General features: G+C 41.9%; 1 protein-coding gene across 7 annotated transcripts in view; it reads right to left on the minus strand.

The window, feature by feature from the left end:
- Positions 1-26,546, minus strand: part of lrfn2b (leucine rich repeat and fibronectin type III domain containing 2b) — a 102,018-nt gene that overhangs the window by 48,871 nt on the left and 26,601 nt on the right. For all 7 annotated transcript variants that reach the window (XM_029002601.1, XM_029002604.1, XM_029002603.1 and 4 more), the window contains exon 2: positions 10,977-11,084. In XM_029002601.1, coding sequence (XP_028858434.1) covers positions 10,977-11,051 — 75 coding nt within the window. In that variant the 5' untranslated portion in view covers positions 11,052-11,084. The remainder of the gene's footprint in view (positions 1-10,976; positions 11,085-26,546) is intronic.

Below are 26,546 nucleotides of genomic sequence, written 5' to 3' on the forward strand. Positions count from 1 at the left end.
GGTGATACATGCATCGTACTATGATGATGCCGTCATGTTGCTTCACTAACAAAGGATATGTTGCCATCGATTGTCTTATAGTCAGAAACAAGTGATGAAAGGCAGGAAGAGGATCATCACAAACTAAACATGACAGCATAAGGGATCGACTCTAAACTACAACACACGAGGAAAACACAAATTATGGATAGGTGTCTCTAATAAAGTGGCCAGTGAAGGCATGCATATGCATTTGCTGTTCAAATATAGGTAACCTGAAATGGTTCATGGCCAAATTACATAAAAAGTGCAATAAGACATTACAATATGAAACAAGGAACAAGGATTTAAAGGAGATGCCCTCTTTACTCTACAATAATCATCTGTCTTCCCTTCCCACTTTTCTCTCCAGACACTTCATTTATTTTGCTGTAAATGGTTTGTGGTCCCCGGGGGAAGCAGAGGGATGAGCCTGTGGAGACACATGGTCACTCTTCATGTACATCAATTACTGTACGACCCCATCAGCCAACCGCAAGGGACACTACCTCTCACAGCAGTGTCCTTGTGCCATTAACTCACGAATCCCTGCTCAGAGATGGAACGCCCGAGAATGAAGGACTGCACACTGTAGCCCTTTTTACTTTCGGCACATCAGTGGAAAACTCAGTTGGACGGTGCAGAGAACAGTATAGAATATTCCATGCCAGCTGGAGGAGCAGGAGGGGGAATGTGTTGCAAGGACGTGCCAGAATGCGGGAAAAAAAAAAAAAAAAAAAGCAAGACGATAAAAAAAAAAAGACCCCACGGATGCAGGTTTCTTTTTATAGAAGCAAGAGTTGAGTGCGCTTCTCAAATTAGCCACAACACCTCTCCACACCTTCGCCGCTTCTAATCACATTTCTCACCAAGTCACATCAGCTTCAGGAACCCCAGGGAGTGGGTGTGAGTGTGGGGCTGATGATGTTGGAGAAGCGAGCCAGGCTTTCCGTGTTTTGGTTAATTGGGCAAAAAGCACACAGCCACTGAAGCCGAGACCTTATTGTGCCTTTGATCCATAAAACATGATGAGCTGCATCTCCCACCCTGCCTTTCATTAGCTTAATAAACATGGCAGGGGATGCATTAAATATTCATTGAGGAAAGGCAGGGACAGGAGAAGAAAGAAAAAAAAACAGGAAACAAAATGATTTCACTACAAATGATGAATGAACATTTCGCTGTGGCAGCAGAGCTGAATGAAAATGCCTTTTTTGTGTCTTTAATGGCTCTATCCACAAACAATCAGCATCAGACAAGTCAAGCATGCAGAGTAAGTACAGGGTTTAAACAGACCTCCATAAATCAATAAAGGCACCGGAACTACCATTGTGACAATGAATGAGTATTAGCATTGATCAAAGCTGATTAATTGAGAAGACATGTCAGTCAAAAGATTGCTTGTGAAATTGCTTTTCTTCTAGTTAACATTATGTGAATCATTTAAATGTCCTGATGATTATCTAGGAAGTTCATAAAAATACAAAATAAATAGGCATATCAGGAACCACCAGTAGACGGCGCTTGTAGCCATGAAAAGCTGTAACTTCTGAGATATCACAATTTTGATGATACTCAGTTTCCCAGCAAGATGGGGCCAGATATCAATTAGGTTGTAGCATGTTATATGTTATGTTTTATGTATGTTTTATGCTAAATGGCATGCTCTAACCAAATCTATTTCATAAACAGAACGTTATATAATTGAATATTCAAACAACAGCTCAAGACCTTCCTCTTTAAAGAATATTTAGATTAAATTGTAATTTTCTTGTTGTCGAACTTTGTGTACAGAATCTACAACAGAGTGAATAAAATAGATGTATTCATAGTTGGGGTCCTAGTGAACCGGAATTGATCTCTTCATCAATGGTAACTTGAAAGCATGTTGTAAGTCGCTCTGGATAAGGGCGTCTGCCAAATGCCGTAAATGTAAATGTAATGTAAATGAATATAATGCCTGTCAATCATTAGTAGCAGCAGGGTTAACTGTACAATAAATAAAGCTACAATAAATAAACATCCTCTAGGAAATCCTCATCCTCATTTAGAGCCCTTATATGACTGCTAATTTTAACATCCACTGTTTAATAATCAATAAACAGATATTTTAAGAAACACCTCAGTGTGATCACAGTTAACACAGTGCAAGCCATCCACACAACATCAATTCACCATCTACCATGGCAGTGAATTTAATCATAAAAAATATCAATGAAGAATTTGCAACATTTAAACTCTAGCAGCCCTAATTATCATGTCCTCTTTAATCACCATGTCTGGTGACCTTAGATGTCGTGCCAGGTGTTTGCAATAGTGCAGTGCTCTGGGGGTCTACAGAAGGAAGCTGTGCAGATTACTGAAGGTGGAAGTCGCATATAAGGAGGTTGTTTTTTAATTCATCAGTGACATTACATTTGCTATAATAATTATGTTTAAAGTGTGTTTTTTGAGCGGGTTTGTCCCATCAGAGTAGCTACATCCATATTTCATTTACTCTTAGTTATTTATTGAATTGCAATTCATGCAATTCATCACTGGGATTTTATATTTAATGAAGAATCAAGAATGCAGCCATGAGGTTTACCATGTCTAAACCAAGCCCCCCAGACAACAGCACTACATTGTTTGCCTTTATACTAAAGTGTCTATATTAAGAGCAGTACATTCTCTAGACTTCATTAGCAGAAGCATATGCTTGGAGAAAAGCCGGTTCTACTAATGCTTTCATGTAAATTTATATGATTCAAGAGTTGGGCTTTTACAAGGTTTCCTAGTTTTTGAAATGTGGATTTGGGTCTCTGCAAACACTTGCTTGACCCTTGGGGGAGGATGGAATTAATGACCTGGATTTATTGAGTTTTTAAATTTTGCATTCTGGCTTCACACCCAGCCATAGTTCCCACCTTCAGTCTGGCTTGAATTACCTTGAGGGGGATATAAAAGTGCTCACTCTTTCAAATAAACTTCTGGTAACGCAGTTGTGTATTTTTTCTAGGTAATTTAAACTATTGCAATTAAAAAATTTGGCTATATGAAATTTTTTTATGAGGCTGTAAAGTGCTTTACTGCCGGCTGAGTAAGCAGAAGTCTCCCTTACAGACTCACCGTGTTGTGCTTCTGGTAAGTGGAGTAACAAAACACATTTGTTCCAATGAACCTAATATCCCCAGATAAAATCTGGAGCAACAACTCCTTTGAAACACATTTTTGAACAACACGCCACAGAGGGGGTAGATAATTCACCATTAGAGAAAGAGAGACCGCGGGCCGGGGCGAGAGAGCAGCTGAATCATAGAACAAAGGGAGGTAGACAGAGAGAACAGAACTTAATACAGAGCAGAGTGTGTGTTTGCATTATTCCTGCCATAAAATCAGGCTGCACATCCCATAAGCCATAGTCTACAGATGCGGCTTTTATCGTGAAATTTTACTTTAAGTCTTAATTTGTTCATTTTAGTTGCCGTATTTTCAGATTTGGGAACTTTTGTCCAGGTGGTGGAAAAGACTAATTTAAGAAATACAATACTAATAATCAATGAATGAAGTGAGAGACTTGCATTAGTGAACACAGCATTCCTTTCCAATGGCTATTCCATCCATTAACAGCATTTCCAGCCATCCAATCACTGAGAACAGTAACCCAGCCTCTGGGGAGGCATGTGACTGTACTTTTTCTAGGTGCCAGTCCAAAGGCCGAGTATATGGGGAAGGTTACATCAGGGCATCCGGCATAAAATTTTTGCTAACTCAATTATGCGGACAACCATACCGGTTGATCTGCTGTGGCAGGAACAGCCGGAGGAAGAAAAAGAACATTCAAAGTGGCACCCAGTCAGGCTTTCCTCTATCCTCCAACCATGACGAATTAACAGCTCTGACCACGCCCTGACGCATTTCTCAAAAGAGAAATCATCTTCTGAACATCTGCCTTGTGTTTGCCACTGATTTTAGAAATGTATGCATGGATTAAATTGGGCTAAAATGAACATTGTAGAATGAAACTGAAAGATCAAAACAAAGAAATAGCAAATAAGGGTAGGTAGAAAACTAGAAAAAGTTTAATATTTGATATTAATAAATACAGAAAAATACTCAACTGAATGCGCAGTAATTCATGAAATATACAGATTATACAGATAATAAATAAATCAAGAACGGCTACATCTCTGCTCATTTTCCCACATGCAGTGTGTGTCCATATGAAAAATAGATAAATTAAATAAATAAATCAACAGCTTCCCTGGAATTCAGAGGCACGATCCGAGGAAAGCTGCTTAGCGGCTTCGGTGCTGATTGAACAGTGTTGTATAAATAAATGAATAAACAACACACAATGAAACTGGGCATCCGTGGAAACCCATCACCGTAATCCTCTCAGCAGAGGGTGTGATTTTGTCACGGGAGACCGGAGGTCACCTCACCAGGAAAACGGGCCACCTGCCCTGATGAAAGGACAATTAAAAAAAAAAAAAAAGAGAAAATCCCGAAACTGGGATAGGTGTGTTTTTTTTTTAGGTGTGTAAAGGGTTATCCCCAGACGGTGATGTATGAAGGAAAGACAACAGGTAAACTGCAGGTTCATAGATGTGGGAATGAAGACTACCATCTGGTCCTACTGTAGCACAAACTGATAAGAACCTTCATGCCCCTCACAGCTTGCTATATGTGTGGCTGCAAATAAGTCAAGGTGCCCATGCTGACCCCCGTCTAGAACCAAATGTCCCCATGATGGTCACGCCAGGGTTAGAACCGGACCACGGAGCAAAGGAAGATGGTGTCCTGAAATAAGCGTGCAAGTGCACATTGAGAACATGAGAAACTAAGAGAAAATGGAGGACAGGGAAAAGTTCCGCTAGCTACTCGTTCGCCTAGATGTTACTTTGACACGTACCGCCTACTTAAAGAACTTTGTGGAGAACATACAGTCCGCCCAAGCCAAAGTGAACCAAAGGTTGTTTTCAGGTGGTCATTTCTGCTTCTATGAGAAGCTCTGCAGTTTAGACTGGAGCTCCAACTGACACCTAAGAGCTTTTCCATTCCCCGTATTTCCCACGGTCTCTTTCACCAGGTTTTAGCTTTTGTTTCTCTGCATTGTCGTGCAGTACTACGAAGGCCTTTGCACCATGTAGAGAGAAAAGCCGGGAATGAAAGGACACGCCTGGTTTCAGCAGGGTGGTATCGACCGAGGGGCTTTTACGCCGCTCTCAGCTCCTGATGAGGCCGAGCTGACCAGCCGAGGGCTTTTAGGACAACACTGTCATTATTGAATGGATGAACTGACATGTATGAATGAATAATAAAACAAAATTCACATTTCTCATACGCTGCTAAGGCTACTGCAGTCATCGGTCACAATGCAGTCATTAACACGCCCCATTATTCACTAACATTCATTTTCATAAAGGTCAGACCTATCAGATCCTCACAGGGTGTATCTAAACTTCCGGAACATTCTGTGACTTCTAGTGGAAACTGGTAGCTTCACAAAGAACACAGGGATTCCTGGACAAAATACAGACCCTTCAGGGGGAATTCACGAGTTTCTGTTCACATCTGTGTTCTGCCCGGAGTCACAGTAAGAATGATTCGCTGGCTTTTTTTTTTTGTGGGGCCAATAATGTCTTGATGTAACTTGGCTGGTGATATGAAAAAAAATAAAAACCACCTGACTGGTAACAGACACCATGACATCCCGCGGGTCAAGAGGTCCCTACAGGCACATCAATCTCTTTCTTCCAACGTCATGTCTGCTTCGTTATTTTGAATGTGTCCTTTTCCAGACCCGATTTCCATAAAAAAACAATTTCTCTTGAAAAAAAAAAATTGAATGAATGCACCAACAGCTTTTTACTGGAATCTCATCACCATGTGTCCTTTTTTCAGTCATGGTAATGGACCTGTAGAGGTCAGGCTCTGGAATGTATTGATTATTCAGGACGGATGCTCAAAATGCCTCTACACGTTTAACCTCAGGGCCAGGCTGATGAGTAATACTCCAAGCTGTCACGAACCGCAAATGAAGATGCAATGCTACAAATTAATTAATGAGCATATACTGTAAATTGGTGGAGCTTTTGAGCAGTTGGATGTGTTCACTAAGCATAATAATGTGGGATAATCCGATAATAGTTGTGTGACCACATGGGAGAGCAATTTTTTCCTGCTTACACCACGGTTGGGCCAAAAATAATTAAAATAGGGTGCTGGACATTACTTGTTTATCAGTGATTTAAAAAATGTGCTATTTTAGAACCATATCAGTTGCTAGGACAGTTTATTTAGTGATTTTGCGGTACAATTAGTTGCTTAAAAAATGACATTTCATGACATTGTGTTCATATCAGTCTTGGGCAAATTTCTCAGCAAGTGCAGTAAGCAAAATCAAGTTTAATTAAACCCTTTACAAATAATAAAATAGATTAATGATTCTTGTTTTTAACAGTAAAGAGTAACAGTGCACACCTAGTCAAAAGTAAATTTGTATTGAATTGAAAGATTGACGCGGCACCCAAAATTTACATATCTGTTACACTACTGGAGGGATGTACATGATTGGTGGAGATAATGTCCTGCTTTTACAGCATTTATCTCCCTTATCCAGAGTGACTTACAATCAGTAGTTACAGGGACAGTCCCCCCTGGAGCAATTTAGGGTTAAGTGTCTTGCTCAGGGACACAATAGTAGTAAATGGGATTTGAACCTGGGTCACTAGGCTACTACCACCTGCAAATAACTCCAATGGGTCCTGAGTTTGAGTGAGATTTTGTGACTGAATGCTATAGTTCATGTCTCCCTACGGATCACATGACTGAACTCAATAACTGGCTGGCAGTCAGCAGAGAAGTTGAATCGGCTCTCAGGTGAGTTAAAAAAACTAAATCCAGGACTAGAATAAAAAAAAACGAATGTATATTAATATTCATACTCATCAACCATTAAGAGACACCAGTACAGTAAATGGTGGCATTGTGAAAGACACAATCACTCTTTGTACAGATTTCCAAGCATCCTTCCTTCTAAGGAAGCAGCTGGACATCCACCATTTTACTCAGGTTTTCCTTTAATGTGTGACATGTTTGCACATTAATATATTTAAAAAAATATTTAGTTACGTACACAGATTTTAATCAACCAGTACATCGTATAATTTATACCAGAGGGAATTAATGTTGTAAAGCCTGAGAGGGAAAAAAAAATCACTGCTCATGTCCAACTGCACTGCCCTGGATTCACGAGCTTTAGTGAGTGTCGACTAAGCCTTCAGATGATTCTCCATATGCAGCGGCAGATGGTGCCTCACTTTTGTCAGCGTAGAGCAGATCCACACATCCATGTTCACAGTAACACCTTGGCCCGCTCACAACTACCATGTGGTACGGAGGCAGGTGACTGGCAGCTCACCGACCAATCACGTCTTGAGGAAGATCGGCCGTTGCTGGTAGTGACCAATGGCTTGGTTGAGCGCTGAGACCTATTTGGAATGTGGCAATGGCTGCACCCACGGGGAGATCGGAACTGGTGCCATAAGGAGAGTGGACTGTGCGCTACATGCCCCTGTCCAGTCAAGCGAATGTGCAGCGCTGCACCGAGGTGCACAGAGAAGCAATTTTGCACATTAATGCCACCCATTACCTAAACTGTATTAGCTAAATATATGCTGCAATACATACACAACAATATACAGTATATTTAAATATTGCATATTTAATAAAAAATCTCATATTTTGCCTCATTAACGTATAGTCATTCAATATTTTAATTTGGCACCTAAGATTTGCACTTTTCAGTTGATTCCATTGCTAACCTGTCCACTGGATTGAACGCCCTCGTGCCCAGCAGGCTACAAATGGGAACGCTTTGCTGTGAAATCCATTATTTTCTATTGCTTACACAGCGCAAGCCATTTCGTGCACTCAGCAGTCAAACCTTAACCGTTTTTGCGCTACCAATAGAATTAAAATGGGCTGTCCGTTTGAAACACACGCATACAAAGCGAGATTAGAGGAAAACCTGACCTTATCGGTCTCTGAGTGTCCAGAGATCTACAACATGACATTATCGTGTTACAGGGAGTTTATGAAACCCTCTGAGCATTTTCAGCTGCAGCTGCCTCTATTCTGCCTGCCTCCCCAATGCCCCAGGGGATCACCAACACTCCAGTTTCTCTTTCGCTGACAGCCAACTTTCAGGATTGACTGCAGCTGTGCTCAACACCGGTGGCCAATCCTGACAGCGCTTAAATGCCGGATGTTTCCGCCCCTTCCAGGTCTCCGGCATTTTCGTGAACTTCAGTTGGCAACAGTGTGCATGTTTGTAATTTGAGTTCTGGCAATCGCCACACGCCTACGGGTTAGTTTGTGTTCTTTATTTAAGTTAAATCGTTTTCGGCCACCGCGCCCGTCTTTATTTGTGTTTATTGTTTATTTAATAAATAAAACATGTCAGACCTCTGCGCTTCCTTCCCCCATAAGTCCGTAGTCGTGACACCAACTTAACATGTCTTCCCGCAGCAACCCTGATACTGGAGTCTGGGGTTGCAAATCCGTAGATGTTTGCGATTTATAAAATCACATTTTTTCAATTTGCGATTTCGGTTCGATTTCGATATATCAAGTGAAGTCTGTTTCAGAAACAGAATGTTAAAGTTAGTGAACATAATTATTAAACATCCATTCACACTCACTTTTCAGTAGCATGGTTAACTAGCTTGACAGGTAAGTATTTGTTCCCAAAAGGTTGATTCCACATTTGATCAAATATCATGTGATATATTGTATATTAAGTGAAAGGTACAACTACCACTCTGGCATTTGGTATAAAAAACTAAAAACTTATATTTTCTGATGCCTGAAGACATATTAACACTCATAGGACAGGTCTACATTCCCATCCAATAATTGGATGGGATTTAATCCAATGAAATAAAAATGTACAATATTAAAGAGAAGAAGGCTGCGCAAGATTGCTGTGTCTCGCCAAGGGTTTTTCTGTCAGCCCTTTACTAATGCAAACGCCGGTTAGCAGTTCTCGGTCCTCACGCCTGAGTCCTTTTCTTCCTCGAAGCAGAGGACGGACGGCACACAGACAGCAATTCAATATCTCCGGGTTAAACTCATGCGCTCGTTGGGAAATCCATACATATCAGGTCAGCGGGTGATGCGCCGTCCACCCTTCTGCCTTTAGGGGTGTCATTTAGAGTCTCAAATGGTGCCCGTGGTAACAAGGATAATGGCGGTGGCTACAGACCATTTGATGAAACATGGGTTTTGGTTTAAAATAGGTTGTTGCACTTATTTCCCCAGATGCTAATTTTAGGTAATTATACTCTCCGGTGTCTTATTTCCTCTTTTCCACCCAGTAGCAGCAGAGGGGAAGATAATCCGAAGGGATGAATAGAGTACATGGGCGAGTAGGCTCAGATTAGAGGGGAAACAGGGAAAAAAGGGACGAGGTTAAAGTAAGATAAAGCAGTGGTGTGGAGCAGACTCTGGCCATAGATTAGACTCAAGTAACAGATTAGACAAGGAAAATTCAAGCTCTTTAGCTTCGGGCTCAGAGCATTAGGACTCCGTATCGCTGCTTCTATAAACATCCTTTCTCGCCCCCCCGCTGCCCGTCAGAATTTGCCGGGAGATAAAACGACTGCGGCCCATATGGGACGGCGCTCCGCAAAACAAGCGGCTGACAACCACCCCGGTAACGCAACAGTGATAAAAAAAAAATCGTAAATAAATAAATAAATACGTGGCCAGCAAATGGCATCCGAAGAATCGGCAATTTGTTACCCGGTGCAGATGGAAATTATACCGTTATGAGCTCGTCCTGCCCTGCCCACCCAAACGCCTCCACATGGCCATTCTGCATTGCGGGCACGCCTCGCCCCCGCGAGAAGGCAATCAGCCTCGCGTCGGCGTTTCGCCCGCTGATTAAAACAAAGATGAGGCCATGTCTGCGCCTGACCCCCCACAATCCCCCCTTTTCCCTCCATGACTCTGCTAATGGCCTCCTCCTCACTACAGGACGGTCGCGTAAACTTAATGAGTGAGATGGTGCCGCCTTCCCCGCCACGCCCCTCGACTCACACCCTAGGCGAGGTGTGTTGGACAGACTGCTGAGGTCAGATCGGCTATAGACGGGAAAATGTCATTCAAAGCGACGAGTGTGTGAGGACTGAGGAGGCAGCAGGAGTGCCACACACTCTCACACACAGTGTCACTTGAGAAATTATTGATCATAGCAATTTGTGCCAGGCCTGTTGGATCACCTGCTCGAGCTGACCTGGCATATTTAATTTTTGCAGCGCCGCTGCTCGGCATAAATAAGTCACCCGGGTGGAAACCTGACGTGGAAGGGAGAGAAAGTGCCAGTGTCATACGTTACACCCGGCCAGGCCGCTGTTTGTGCAGGCTGCATGGGGGCACGGCGGGTAGCCTGCCACCACCAGGTGTTGTTTTGCTCCCACAGTAAACTGATGTGCAGGCTACGCTGAAATGGCCTTGTGCGTGCTGCAATGAACTCTTGCACAGTCATTAACTGCTTAAGCACATCCTATTTGGCTAATGAATTCTACTTAGTTACACCTTAGTCAGACATCAGTGTTTGTTAAAAAAAAAAAAAAAAGGCAGTAGAGGATTCTCATGAGAGCCACTGTGTGACAAATGACTTATTACTTATTAAAAAATACAGTCTATCTCACACAGGATAACAACATGTATGCAACAACCCTGGGCATAATTAATAGGTTCAGAAAGCTGATGGATGGATTGATGAATGAGGGTATATATCGACTGGACTTTTGGCAGTACCGATTTAAACATGATCTGTCCTGTGACATGGATCCACACCAAAATGTAATGGCTTCCTCCTTGATCAAGCATAATGGAAATCATAATTTCTTTTAAAAATAAATTCCTGCATAACACTATCTTCTTGATGTAAAAAATGTAATACTAACCTGTTTGGCTTCCTGCTGGCTACAGGTGAATGCTGTCCAGGGGTGAATTGGGGTGCCTTTCATGAGATATATCATGAGATACTAAACAGCATTGGGTTCGTCTCTAACCTAGAAGAAAAAAAAAGAAAAGCAAAATAAGCAAAATAATTTTTATTATCAATTAAACCAAGAGGATCATGTCATGACCTCGGGCTCACGGAGAAAGGAGGTGTACTGTAGACGTGAGGAATACTAAAGACAAAAGGACTTTATTCAAACACAACAAAAAAGGCACGAGGGACACGAAGGAAAAAGAAACTAACCCAGGGGCGTGTGGCAATTGCCAGGAACTGAAGATCCATCCCAGGCTTAATGGATCAGGAGCAGAGAATTCAGCACCCGAGAAGCAGCACCCAGACGTTGCCGCCACATCGACGTGGACCTCAGTTCCTGGCAATTGGCACATGCCCCCAGGTTAGTTTCTGTCTCCTTTGTGTTTTGCTTTGTCCCTTTTGACCGTTGTGCCGTTTTTGGTTGTGTTTGAATAAAGTCCTTTTGTCTGTAAAATGCCTCGCCCCTGCACCTCCTTTCCCCATGAGCCCGAGGTCGTGGCAAATCAAGCCAAAAGGATTTGCATAAATGCATAAAAATGGCAGGTAAACGAATGTAACTTAAGAAGGATGTTCCCCTCTTGGAATGATCTCCAGCTAAGCATGTAGGGTTCGATTCTCAATTCCGCAATTAGTCGGATGCAAAGCCATGGCTGAGGACGGAATGGGATGGGATAGATGTCCATCACGTGAGGCATCTTTCCCGACGGGCCTTCCCAAAGTGCAATTCATTACCCTGCCACACTATCCGCCCCCTGAGGAAAAGCCAACACCATTACCCAGCACAGGCGATATCTTATTTCTGCCTCTCCCCGATACGGCAATCTGTGGAATTTGAGGCGGCCATGCCTCAATTAACGCGCTCTATGGTTTGCCGGGTGACACCCTACAAGTTACCCCATGCCGACAAGACAAAAAAAAGGGAACAACAAATGCGCACATGTACGTTTGCAACAAACAAACAAACAAACAGACAAATAAATAAATGTCTATTGCTTTTTGTGCAATCCTCGAACAGTCTCGAACAATTAGTCCTGTTCTGTTAAACCCGCAATGAACTGCAGGAGCAGATCACATTAGCATTACATTCCATTAGTATATCTCGCAAGCAATTTGCCACCAATTAGGCCATTTGGCAGCAAACTCCTACAGAAATACGGTCCGCTATTGACATTACAAAGCAAACCCGGATTCTGCGCCGCCGCCTGCCAGCGAGTGAGATTGCGTGCCGTTGGAGAAAGCAGACGAGGAAATTACGTTATTTGTTTCATAGCATTGCCATGGCTGGCCAACTGCACTTGAAAACAGACCAGGTTCGAGGGAAAATGTCACCGCAGCTGCACAAATGAGTCTCGGATCCCTTTTCACAGCATTCGAAATCCCGGCCGAGCTGGAGGGTCATTCTGATGGCCTCGCACGAAATTTGCACACCGCGTAAAGTCATTGTCAGTGCATGGCTTTTGATTACACGGGACAACAATGCTCCGACAGAACATCTTAACCAAACCGATGCAACTGTTTATGTTTTGCATGACCACTGCGAGACCCAAAAAACGTGAAAGCGCTCGCCTCTGCCCACTGATCTTCCCAGAGAGAACTGCAGCGAGGCAGTGGCAGAGATGGATGGAGGGTGAGAACGAGGGATTGAAAACAAAAGAGGGAAGACTGTGAGGGAGGCAGACAGTGAGAAGAAAGTAGGAAGGTGGGGTGGGGTGAAGGATGCGAGGGCAAGAAGGATGAGAGGAGGAAAGAAAGGGCCAAGGAGACACGATTGCTCTTTGTGTCTAAAAATATCTTTTGTCTACCAGGACCCAGTGAAACAAATGCATTTGTTCTTATGCTGTTGGCCCGTTGCCTATGAACAGCAAATGAAATGCACTACATTTTGTAAAATGTTTGTGTTATATAATTGTTATGAATATGAATTTAATATATTTTCAGAGTACATTTAGTTGACCAAAGAGCTGTACGTGTTAATGTACAAAATAAAATGAAGAGCATGATGAGCACCACAACAGAAAACACACTTACAACCCACTTACACTGAATGATATGGCTCCTAATATGTCTTTATCAAAGACATGAAAATATGAAAACACGCAAGCACAGATCATTAGTGCAAAAGCCCTATCACCTCTGCATTTTAGATTTGATTTCAGAACTGACCAAGTCGCTTATTCATCTGACCTCAGTGACCTTCAGGGAATGTAGGGCTGAAACATGCTGGTGCTCGAGCGTGTTGGGATTTCAAATCAAATAAAAGGATTGAAAAATTGACCCTGGCATGGATGCCAAACTAAAATACGTGTAATTATTTTTCACGCTAAGTCCTGTCAATAAGGAAGCATGTGGTGACTCTGTCTATGTGAAATGCAGACCTGGCTCATGTCCTCATTAAGAGCATTATAATGGTCTAACTGTGATGTAACAGAAGTGTGCATCTGTAAAGAAATAAAAAAGACTTAAACCTTTGACAGAAGTGTTAGATGAAAGAAGCTTTGCAATTACAATAGAATTAATGTGCTTGCCCAACCTCATTTTGTCTGTCAATGATAATAAGTCAATCATATACAAAAATAAATAACATGCTGGATAACAAGCATTTTGCAATGCTGTAAAAAATGGGTCACCTAGTGGCAAATAGTTAAAACAAAAAAAAAGGAAAAAAGTCAGTGATGCTTTGACGTAATGACCATGGGATCAAAAAATGTGGTTTTAATGAGTTTCAATGGGACCACTATATCCTTAAGGAGTATTTGTATAACCCTTTTTATTTTTGGATCTGAGGTTGAATTTCCCTAAATTAAAAACACTACCCAGTCAAAAGGCTCGCCAAAATAAAACAGAAAAAGTGCTTTATATTACAATAAAGAAAGGTGCTATAAAATCTAGGTGGAATAAAAGATTTCTTAGCTTAGCACTGGGGGTGTGTCCTCTGAAACCACACCCCTTTCTATACTGTGAATTACAATTGACAGCTGATATTGGAAGCTCGGTGTGGTAGCTTTATTGGACCTGCCAACTTGTCTTTCAGTGTGCAGCACAATGGCATTTTTAAATTGAACAATATACATTTACATTTACGGCATTTATCAGACGCTCTTATCCAGAGCGACTTACAATCAGTAGTTACAGGGACAGTCCCCCCCTGGAGCAACTTAGGGTTAAGTGTCTTGCTCAGGGACACAATAGTAGGAAGTGGGATTTGAACCTGTGACTCCGTAGTCTTCTGGATTATAGGCAAGTGTGTTACCCACTAGGCTACTACCATCCCATATAAGATAAGATAAAACTTACTGGTTTAATGATACACTTGAGGGACAAGGCATAACTAACTAGCAAACAGTCTTACTGGTTTAATGATATAACTCTGCAGTTCACTGTCTTTTCTCACATATTAAACTATGTTTTCGTATCTGCATTTCTGTTATAATGACCATGGCCAGAGGATCGACAAAATGTAATGCCGACAGCGAAAATATCTCCACAGTGAGGAGCAAAGGTAAAGTTCCACTTGTCACCTTGGAGGAGAGAATCATGCCAGATCGATTCCAGGTGATTGTGAGCCACCACCTTCACATCCTGATGGGAGTAATGTCTTTCAGGATGATGATGATGTCCTCAATCACAGGACACAAGTGCCACTGAATGGTTGATGAGATTCGACCTTGAGTCACCTGTCTCCTATGTGAGATTTGGAGGTGACGTGAGAGCAACTTTAAGATATGGAATGAGTGAAAAGGAGTACGAAAGATGTTTCCTTTTTGTTGCATTTGTTTTTTATTTTTTGTTAAAGGTCCCCTATTATGCTTTTTTTGCTTTTATATCAGGCTTTGTGGTCCCCTAATACTATATCTGAAGTCTCTCTCTGAAATTCAGCCATAGTGCAGAATTGCAGCCACCTCGATCCAGTCCCACAATGAGATTGCGGCAGGACGCGCCATTTCGGTGTCTTCTAGCTTTAAATATAAATGAGGAGAGTCGGGACAACTAGGAGAACCAATAGTCTTTGCAGAAATTATGTCATCCACATATTCACCAACCACAATGTTTGGTGCCGTGTCGGCGTTTTTTAGAAAAAAATGTAATGAATCCACTGGTTGTTCAGAGTCTCGCGTGACGGAACTATAAAAATACAATTGGGCTGGTTTTTACGTTCCGATCACCAAGCAACTGCAATGCTCTGCATGTTTTCAAGCCATGATGGTCAATAATGCTGCTCCTCTCCTGCTATGCTTCACTTTTACACAGTAAATGATGGACATTACAGTACAGCGCTGCAGCGCAACAAGACAGATCGTGATGCTTTGATCACCCTTTCCCACGCCTCTGTCCTCTCGACTGCTTCCTCACACCTCACATCACATGTCTCCAGCCTCAGGCGACCGGTAGAAACCCGGCCTGCGCGCAAACCCCAACTATTTCCTTTTTCGCAAGGGCACTCCCACAGCAGCTCATTCACACTGAGCACCGCATTTTCTGCTTTGTGGGGTCTCTAGCTGAGGAGGAGAAGAGGAGGCAACTATCCACGGCCTGACACAGTCCAGAAAGCGAGAGAGAGAGTCTGACAAGGAGTAAACAAATCCATTAGCTGCTAATTCTTCATAGCCAGAGGACAGAAGGAAGCCTGACTGGGTGCCGCTCGGAACTGGCAACGCGTTGAGCGTGAGATGGTCACGTGACCTGATTAGCATTCTATAAAAAAAAATTTAAATCAGCGTCTACCCGTTTGCTCTCCCCCTAACCCCCTTGTCGGTGTGCGTGTGCGTGTGAATGCTAATGGTCCAGGGCCACTCGAGTGAAGCCACTCGTTTTTTTTTTTTCAGCCCAATTGCTGGCCAGAGTGCTTTTGAAGTAAGCACAGTTATGCTTCGCACTACATTAATGGGGTGACTCAGACGATGCCCGCTTGGAAAACCGATGACCAGGAAAATGCTGTTGTAGTTAGTGATGGCCCCGCCGACATTCACATACACCTGCCAATTTTTTCTATTTATGGGAGATTTTTTCCAAATGTAGGAGAGGGTTCAATCGTCATAGGTGGGGAGAGTCTTGTACTAAATAAACAGACTGATTTATGTCTATTTACAGAGCCAATTACCCCTCCTCCATATATAGTGGGTGGAAGTAGCTTAGTGGGTAAGACAGTTGAACCATGAACCAGAAGGCCACAAAGCCACAGGTTCAAACCATTGTGTCCCTGAGCAAGACAATTAACCCTGAGTGTCTCCAGGGAGACTGTCCCTGTAACTACTGATTGTAAGTGGCTCTGAATAAAGGTGTCTGATAAATGTCCTAAATATAAATTAATAAATATGGTATGCACCATATATTTTTCTGCTTTTACATTTAAACACAAGCTATATGTATTATGTTTGTAACACACCAATCAAAATACATGTACTTACGGGTTAGTCACAGGTACAGTTCCAAGTGGATCAACTCAGGGACATGATCATTTAATCTACTATCAATCAGTCATTATGAGCTGCTAATTAGATGATCAACTTGTCGTTGAACCATTACTAGAAATAATTTATTGATATTAAATATTGATATTACAGCATTACTGTAACAATGTTTTAGGTTTGGACATTTACTGGAAATAAAAATGACAAATTACAATAATTAACTGTGTAATGTTTTTTGGTCATAAAAAAGTGAAAAATAAAATGTCACACTGGTCTCTTAATTTTATCCAAATCTGTATACTGCATAAAATGATTTGATGATCTAAGATGGTTTCTGGCTCTGTGTGTCCCTTGGTGATGAAGGTCAATGTTGCCGTTGTACCTCTTGTGCCAGTGGGAGCTGAAATATTGGCTAATGTTATTTTTTCCCCACTGTAACCCTAAAAATTCTACAGATATGTTCACTGTCCTGGTGAGTAGTGTATAAATGGAAACTGTTCAGTCAAACTAGGCTTAAAATATACCAGTATATATGGAACACCTTCCTGCCCGATAACAGCTGTCAGCTTTTGTCTGCCACCGTGCCTGCCAGCTATACACACCCAAATTTTGCTGTGGGCTGCCAGGATGTGGTGTCACATTTTGACATTGTGTGTACTGCGTAGATCTGGCAACCTGGGCAACGTCAGACAAACACAGAACGCTTCCCGGCATGACGATTAGTAAAGTTGGACGCCGTTGTAGAAGGTATTCTGACAACTGCGGTGATAATAATACTTTCCTGTAACAATATGTATCAGCATGTTCCTGCACAGCACCATTTCTGACCATTTCTGTATTTTCAAATATAGGCCATTATTTTTTTCTTTTGTTATGTGGGGAAGTGTATTAACTTTTCATGCAATTAACTGCAATGAATGATTTGAGTTTTTCTGACTATTCGCTTTACCATTACTTTAGAATTAGACTCATCAACCTAAAAATACAGGAATAACCATGGAACACATGAATATAATTGGAAGGTTTTTGTTGAGCCACTCCATGGATTCCAGGACTCCCAGGTGAGATGGGATAGCTGCATAACAACAGCTGATCATGCTCCAATCCTGGCTGCAGTTGTCCTTCCAAGCTTGCTGTATTAGGTGGGATGACTGATGCACAGGTGGATGGTAGGTTTTAAAATCATATAAATGATTTTAATTGGGACCTTCCTTCCACAAATTCTCAAAGTTGTAAGGCTCTCTGCTCTCACTTGGCAAAAACTGTACCCACAGTTAAACATATAAGCAATGCAAAAAATAGAGAGAAAATACAGCAATTCGAACAATTCCAATACTTACAAATTAAAAAGTTGAAATAATAGCCACTGGGCAATTGCTAATTGTCATACCTTTTTATAACTTCTTGTACAGCATCTTCTCTGTCCTTTGATTTCTTTTCACTGCCCATTGTTTTCCTATTTTTTAATTTCTGTATAAATAGTTTTTTTATGCTTTTTCAAAATGTTCTCCTTGTTTCCTTGCTGTCACAGTGTATTTTGTATGTTCTAGTTTCAGACTTTTTTTTCGATACGGTTGCTTTGGTGACGCACCCCCCGCCCAGTTTAGATTTCCGGTCTGCCCGTTTATGACAATAATAATAAATTATGGTGGCAGATTGTGCATAAACACAGTAGCATTCCACTTCTATCTCATGAAATTCAGATGAAGACTTGACTGCTCATACCGTAAAATCCGTATTTTATTGACACGCTGGCCAGCCACAGGTGCATTTGCGTCCGGGTATGAATATTAGCCTGCGGTGGCACACTGCCAAGGCTTGTCTTATTAGCCTGACACTTGGAGTTAAGGTGTCACCAGTCTGACAAACCAGACAAGGCGCTAAGCAGAAACACACAATCAAGCCCGACCTAGCATACGAGATTCAAATTCGCACCTGGTTTCCAACAGGGCCCCGTTCCTCCCCCCGCGTCCGGTACAGGGGTCGGAGCAGGCGAAGCCCTCCCGGGTCCGCGCTCGGAACTGATTACCGCGTGTTCCAGAGCTTCCATGAATACAATCAGCAGGGCCGGGGGCGGCGGGCAGGAGAGAGACGTTTTTATGTTACTGGAGAGCATAAATAATGGATTGATGACTTGCCGATGAGTTGCCGCATGAGCTCTCTGAAGCTGAGCCACGGCTCTTATCCAGATCTCCTCACTCTTTCACTACACAGCTGTGTGTCGGAGGGCAGAAACATTATATACTGTTTTTTTGTAGCCAGAACCACACCACCTATCACAAAAGTACACTTGATAATAGGAATTTGATTCAAGTTATTCCAGACCCATTTCCAAATATATATATAAAGTTATATAAAATATATATAGTATAAAGTATTTATATATATATAAAGTATAAGGTTTAGTTTGATTAAAAATACCCTTTACCTTCTTTAGTTACTTTGTAAATACATCCTGAAACCAGAGTGACTTCTCAATCTGACACCCATTTTTGCCATTAATTTAGTATGGTCATCTGCCATTAATTTAGTACCCATTTTGCCATTAATTTAGTACCCATCTGCATACCCATGTAATTTTAATTGAAGGATTAATATTTTTCCTAGTATCCTGTAAAGAAAAGGACTTTTGACCAGACAACTTGAACTGCCTTGCATCACCATTTGGCATAATCATAAAAACAAAATTGCACGGCCGAGGGGGGGGGGAACGACAGGCAAAAATAATAACGCAGTTTATTTCCAGTATGAGAATGTAAAAAAGCAAAAGGTTTCAAATCATAGACCTCGCCACGTGCTGTAGTCCGGTAGCACGACCCTCGCTGCACCCTGCCTCTATGGCACTGCCACCCACGGTTTCACGCACAGTGCAGGGGAACCTCGGTGTTTGTGTTGGAGGACGGCTCTGTAAACTCCAGATCATACAGGGCTTATGTAGGGGAGCGGATGACACCTGTGAGGATCCCTATTCATGTCGAAAGGACCTGAGAAAGGAATGATATAAGGAACCCACGACCCGGAAGTGAGAGAGAGGTCCTGCCAAGTGCATACCAGGGCATCTGCGGCAACAAGCAACATGGCACGCAGCCACAGACACAGACCCCATTACTCAGGGGAGGGGGAGCATGTCGTGGGGGGTGGAGCCGGCGTGAACGTGACAAAAATTGGAAAGTGTGGGGTTTAGGAATCAAGAGAAAAGAATTACTGATGGAAACAAATGATGGAGTCTATTTGAATTTTGCAGAGATATGAATTTAATCAGCCCCAAACCACATGGGAAATAAATATACAGCCTGATGAGACTTCAGTTGAATTTTTGGATTCAGCTACAAAAGGAATCATATGGAGCAAAGTCTACAAAGCACATCACCTAACTGTCAAGCACAGCAGTGGCAACGGCCTTCTTTTCTTGGGAAAAGACAGGGGATCCAGTCAAGATTGAGGGGATAAAGAATCTCCAAATACTACATACCATATTTTTTGACAGCAAACCTGCTGTCCTTGATCTGAAAAAGATTTAACTTTTAACATCACAATGATCAATGATCAATGATCTAAAGCAAGCAGTAAGCTCAAATGAGAACCGGCTTAAAGAAGACACATGCTCTGGACCCCATCAGAGCTGAGACCTTATCAAAAAGAAACCTAGAAGTTCAAATGGTCATGGTGACAGAGGAAATCTGTAAATACTGGTAAACAAATGTTAAATGTCCTAATTGTAACTTTTTTTAGTTTTCATCTTTAGTTTTTTTAAAATGGACCATTTCCATCAGATTGATTCATGCAGTTCCTACATTAATAACAGTTGGATGCTTAATAGCAGGCTACATGGTTTAAATGGCAGCTATCAGCATCGTTGTCAGCTCCCCTTCACTACCTAGATTCTACATTATTCAGCAACCAGCACCTCCAGACATGTACTGGATGTTGGGATTTTCTTATTGTTAGGGGTATCACATCACAACATTTCATCATCCAGCATCTCCATGTGTTCGCTTCAAGAATTCTTAAAGGAGGCGCTGACACCTCATGGAAGTGAGATTTAAAGTAGAGACATCTGCAAATTGCTGTAATGGAAATCTTTATGTTAAGGGTACTGTTGACCAGAGCAGACAACCGAGTAATGAGGTCAACTTGGATAGCCAATAACCGCTTAATTTTACGCTGACTCTGCCCTAATTGTTCAACTTTAAGTTAAAATACAAAAATCATTGCTTAAACATTCAGCTGTCACAGAAGACTGGTGTGTCTAACGACAATTTAATTGGTTGTCCTCATAAGCATTAACTGTCGTGTTCTGTAATAATGAGACATCAAGACACAATGATAAACAAGGTTGGGGAAAAAGTTTGAAAAGTAGTGATTGCTGAACATATATTTATGTATTCAGAATACTTTTTTATTGCCCACCATTCAGGTCTATAAATATGGTAATATGCTAGGGTCGACAACTGGCATGTAAACTTTTGAACTTCTTCTTATTGTCTGTCCACATCTGTGCACATCTGCATTTGCTCAAAAAAAGCAGGTTTAGTTATTTCATACTGCAGTCAATGTTGTGTGACTGTTATACACATTCTGTTAAACCCCAGCATAAATCACATTTATTTTCAGAAACCATGGAAGAATGCACAATGCCAATAACTGAAAGCGAAGCAACAAAGCACAAACCAAAGGGATAAACACTGAATCCCAAGTGACCACAATTAGAGAAAATCAGGGGGATGCAATATATTTTTTATTTTGCTGAAAGGGTTTAGGAATGGTGTTATTCCAGAATGAACATGGGGATTACAAGTGGTTGGGGAGCACAAAACTGTCACATTTACAAGAGATTACACAATATGTTACATGAAAAGTGTACTTTTCATAAGTCTGAAGTTTCGGAGGATGTGCAGCCAATCCATTACTTCAGCCTGTGTCAAAACCCCTGAAAGTTTTCCTAACTGAGGGCATTAGCCACGAAATAATGAAAGTTTTCTTCTCTAAGTATGGTTGACGTGACATCAATCCTCTCCGTGCTGTTAGCCGACGGAGATCAAGGGTGGTTGAGGGCCCTGGGTCTGGCTAAAGCTCTCCAGCATCGTGCCCAAATCATGGCAGGGATTAGGGTGAATCGGAAAGCACGTCTTCATGTTTGACTGCTGAATCATTAGAAGATGATTCAGGCAGCCGCCTCTCTTTAAGAGGCCATGATGACTCTCAGGTATTGATGACAGAGAGAACCAGCTAATTCCGAACATTCACCTGATGCCTGTAATTCCTGGGTGAAACCAATTTCTCAAAGTGTCTCAGTTCTATGCAAATTAGACCGAGCTGTCATTTTAAGGAGGATGGGGTGCATCATGGAGAGGTGGAGGATCAGGTTGGCTGAGCAAGTGCAATGTTGAAGACTATTACAGTGCAACCATAAAGATGTTCTGGTACCAAAATTCCTCAAAGGAGAAAAAGGTTTTCAATAATATTGAAGTTAAAATATAACTGTATGAGTGCCAAGTGGTGACCCCTGACTTTTAGTTTTGTTTTTGTCTGGTTATGGCTGTACAAACGTTGGTCAAAAAGAAAAGTGATTAAGATTGCTTCTGCATTTAAAAAAAAGGCTCTGCACGGTTTTTTTTATTTCTATTTTTGTTGTACTTCAAGTAGGCCAGTCTATTACAATAGCACAATGCTGAAGGAAAGTGTGGCTGAGAGCTGCTCTAGATAAGAAGCTGAATACTTCAAATAAAAACATCCTGTTGCGGCAGAACGTCCTTACTCAGCGTGTGGTGCATTACTTAGCATTATTTAACGTCACATTTCTACTGCACGTTTTAAATGGTATGAATGGAAAAACTGCATCATATTACCTGTAGTGCTTAATTTCGACCTTTACTAAGTTATCACTTATATAAGATAAATGCATGTAAATTACGTATACGTTTACAATTTTATTGGTCCATCTATCAATTTTCTAAATCTGACAGTTCTAAACCAGGTGAATCAATGTTGTTACACTGTTCAGAAATATCCTTGTTTTTGTCCATTTTGTCCATTGAAATTGTATCAGATAGATCAAACATCCAGTCCAGACACTGTTGATATTGTAGATGACCATGGCAGCTGGAAATGGATGTTAACTAGTGATCTGTCTGCATTGTCTTAATACGGCTTGAAAACAGTTGCAAAGGTTAAACTGGTCAAATTCACACTAGTGGATTGTCTGGTGCATTAACTTCATCAATGACCGTTTCTTACTCATTTTCTAATATTTTCTTCATGAAAACAAGAAAACTTGGCCTGGTTGTGTATCTCACCATGGCCCACCATTAATATCACGTTGCTAGTAACGTGCCTATAATTTATGTCACTGTGCAATTGTTCCTGGTTTGGTCGCCGTCTTGCATTTCTGATGACTTATTCTCACTGAAAAATGATCACCTGGACTTCTAACTGCTGCAGAAAATCCACATGGACACAGAACGTTTTGTAACGAACAGATTTGCTCTTGACATGTTCCTCCTCTGCATGGTTGGAGTGAATGGATGAAAACAGCGGTGGTGTCTCCCTAATTACTTGTCACAGGAGTGTGCGGGACCGATTCAGACAGCTGCTGGAGCCGCTGTTCCACACTTTGAAACCTGTTTTACACTTGAGGAGTTTGCAAACTGTTTATAATGCCTCCACGTTCTTTTTGATGATAAAGAAAGTATAAATCTGAGGGAAACATCTGCTCTTCCATGCTTAATTTCCATGCATCATATCTGCCATAAAGAACCCATTGCACAGAAAGATATAAGGGAGTCAGGGATTCATTCACACTACAATTTCTCAGAAGGGTGTAGACGATGGGGACATCCAGCATGCAAGGGTTGTTTGACAACAACTCACTGGCCTTAAGGTCCAGATACTGCTGATTCTCCAGATTCCTCTGTTTTGGAATCGAAGAACCAGGATATATGGGAGCATAAATGTGCTTTCACAGTATAGTATATAATCAACAACTTACTGTCATGAGGTTTTTTCAGGAAAAAAATGGTCCAACTATGGGATATTTTATGTTGCACTTGAAGACCTATGGCAAGCATAGAACTGGTTAGAGGTTGTATGGAGGGGCTTAGTAAACAGCTTATTAATTAAGCTTATTACTCTGCATGCAGTGCTTAACATTATTAACATTAACGTTACACTTGTAGTGTATTTAACCCAATTTCCATCTAGATTGTACTCTTAAGTCTTTATGTAGTGTCTAGGAAACAAATAAACGTCCCTACATTTTCCTTGGCAGGCATGTGCATCCTCGCATGCCAGAACGAAGGCCGCTCATCTTCACCTGCCTGCTCTGAACACTCATCAAAGGGGCACCAATCCTACCTCCTGCATGCCAAACACGGCATGAAAGAATACATCTTCTTTAAAACGTCAGTCAATTCGTTAAAAAAAGAAGTGGAACAGGAAAACACAAGAGAGAGCGACATGCAAGCAAAAAATTGCCTCTTTCTTATAGCTGACTGCGAGAAACGATGCACTTGAGTATGTGGCAGTTCAGCAAGATTTTACTCACACGTCGTTATTGATCCTGGAGACTTCACGTGATGAAACGGGCTCCCCAACAATCTTTCCAGAGCAGAAAAACACCAAGAAATTCCTTATCTATACCTGACTTAGCTGTGACAGGAGCAAGCATTCAATATAGCATGCGAGACGGCAAAAAAAACATCAAGGGTAATCGGTGTCACCAGAACAATTTCACAGATTCTAACCAAAGTTCCTCACTACATTGGTTTAATGGTGGTGGAGAAACAGAAAAAAAAATATTTTCCACCTTTTTAGAGGGACAAGGCAGGTCAATTATCATATTAATGGAAATATTTCTGTAACTAATAATCAAATTGGTTCCTCAGGTCATGAAATCAGGATGACAGTGGAAAAACAAGAACTAGAAACCAGAAAGGGGCAAAGTTATTGACTTTACCAGAGCTTAGGATAATCAAGGACTGTCGAGACAAGGCAGAGACGACACTCCGGTCCAGAAACACCAGGACCCGGTGGAGATCTGACAGCAGGCTGTCAGGGATGTGGTGATGTGACACATATTAGATTTTAACAGGACATGATTGTTCCAGCACAAACCAAATTCATACAATATCATACAACATCACAGCACATTACAACATTGCAAAAAAGTCCACTACAATGCTTAATAAATAAACAATAACATTTAAATATCAAAAACTTTATTGTGGTCTCAGAACAAATGTTTTCAATGCGTCTGACGCTGGTCATGAAAAATTATAGGTTACAGAGTTGCACACGGATTACACAGAATCAGAATTACATCCGTAATCCTTAATGGGCCAAGATAAGCCATTTGAAGCATAATAGGCAGACTGGTGAACCTCACACACTGAACCACACTTCTGCTCAAACTGTGAATGGCTGAGGTGAATTTTAAAGGAAATTCAAATGGAGGCCACCCTATAATCATCTGAAAAACCTCCAGAATCAACACCGTAGGAAGTTCCACTTTATTAATCAGTAATGCGTGCTAATTTCTGTTATCTTTAGAGTTGTCAAAATGAACATCTTAATGTTATAATTCATTCATTCATTCAAGTACGTAACAAGTTTTGATTACTTCTTGTGTGGGTCTGACCTATGACACAAGCTTGTCTCAGTCATACTGTTAAATAGGCTTTATAGATTAATCTCAGTTAATTGATTTCACAATCAATTGTTTTATCATCGATTAGTAATAGAAACGACTGTATTTTGATTTTATCTTCACAGTATGCTGCCTAGTTTGCTCCAGTTATACTAAGTGTTCCTGTTAAGCAGCAGACTCATGAGCTGAACTCGTGCTCAAGGCTGCCGCATCACCCCTCAGGGACCAATCAGGTAATTCCCAGCAAGTCCCACCACGCTCCCCCCAATTCACCACCACTCAATGTGGAGACATTATGTTTTAATCAGCATTAGACATGCATTTATCAGCAGTGACAGGCCAAAATGAGCCTTCATTACGGAGGGAGGAGAACGCAGGAGCCAAAACCCAAACAAAGGGTCCAAGCTCTCTTGAGCTTGCTTTCCAGCCGGCCTCCCCAGAAAGGTCTGAGCACTCATTTACTTGCATCAGAGGGAACCGGGAAGGGCGGGGAGCGTGGGGGTGAGGCTGCAACGATTTATGTCCCCTGTAATCAGGTGGAGACCCTTGAAAAGCCCGGGCAAACAGGAAGTGATTAATAACGTTGTGTTTTTGTTCTCTGTCGAGTTTCATCAGCCGGAGCCTGGAGACCCACTCTCGGGGAAAGGGCGCACAGACATGCTGATGAAGGTCTGGCTAATGAAATAAAAGTAACAGGTGATTTCAAGAGGTCACTGCCGCACCAGGGATGCAACTCGAACGCCACTGTGGTGACACAAAGCAGACGCTGCTGGAGACGGAGCTTCATACCAAATACCATGGTTTAGTGGAGCAGCAAATATGGCTTCTTAGAAACAAAAGAGAACTAAGCTCATTGTTTGCCTCAGTCACCCGCAACGTTTCACACCTGGAAAGGTTTATACGTTTTAAAGGTACACGACTTAGAAAATCTCATGATTCGATCCATTCCAATTAAATATTTTGTGCTCTGGATTCATATCAAATTTGTTTATTGACCCAGGAACAATTCTGGGGACAATTCTGAGGCCACCTCTGGTTGTAACAATCCCCCGCCGGCGTCCAGCATGAGCTGGGCGTGGTTGCTAGTCCCGGGGCCCCGCCCCTTCCTGATTAGCCACACCTGTTTTCCCTCCTTTAAAGGCGTACCTGCACCAGTGTCCCGGGTTCGGTGTTGCTGTTTGCCCGGCACTGTGTGTGGTATAAGAGTGGGTTGTGTGTATGTCTTTGGCATGTGTTCGGTGGACTGGCGCGGCTGCAGAGCAGACCCCAAGTGGTCCTCACCAGTAGGTCAAGACTGAGTTCGTGGAACTTGTCCCTTTGTCTTGTCCCCCATGTGAGTGAGCCTTTCCTTTCCCCATTCCCCACTCCTGTTCCCCAAGTAGATTCCTTTATGTTTGTCGTGCATTATTGTCCTGCATCATTTTGG

Source organism: Denticeps clupeoides, chromosome 14 (assembly GCF_900700375.1).
Source record: "Denticeps clupeoides chromosome 14, fDenClu1.1, whole genome shotgun sequence".
In the NCBI taxonomy this organism is placed as follows: domain Eukaryota; kingdom Metazoa; phylum Chordata; class Actinopteri; order Clupeiformes; family Denticipitidae; genus Denticeps; species Denticeps clupeoides.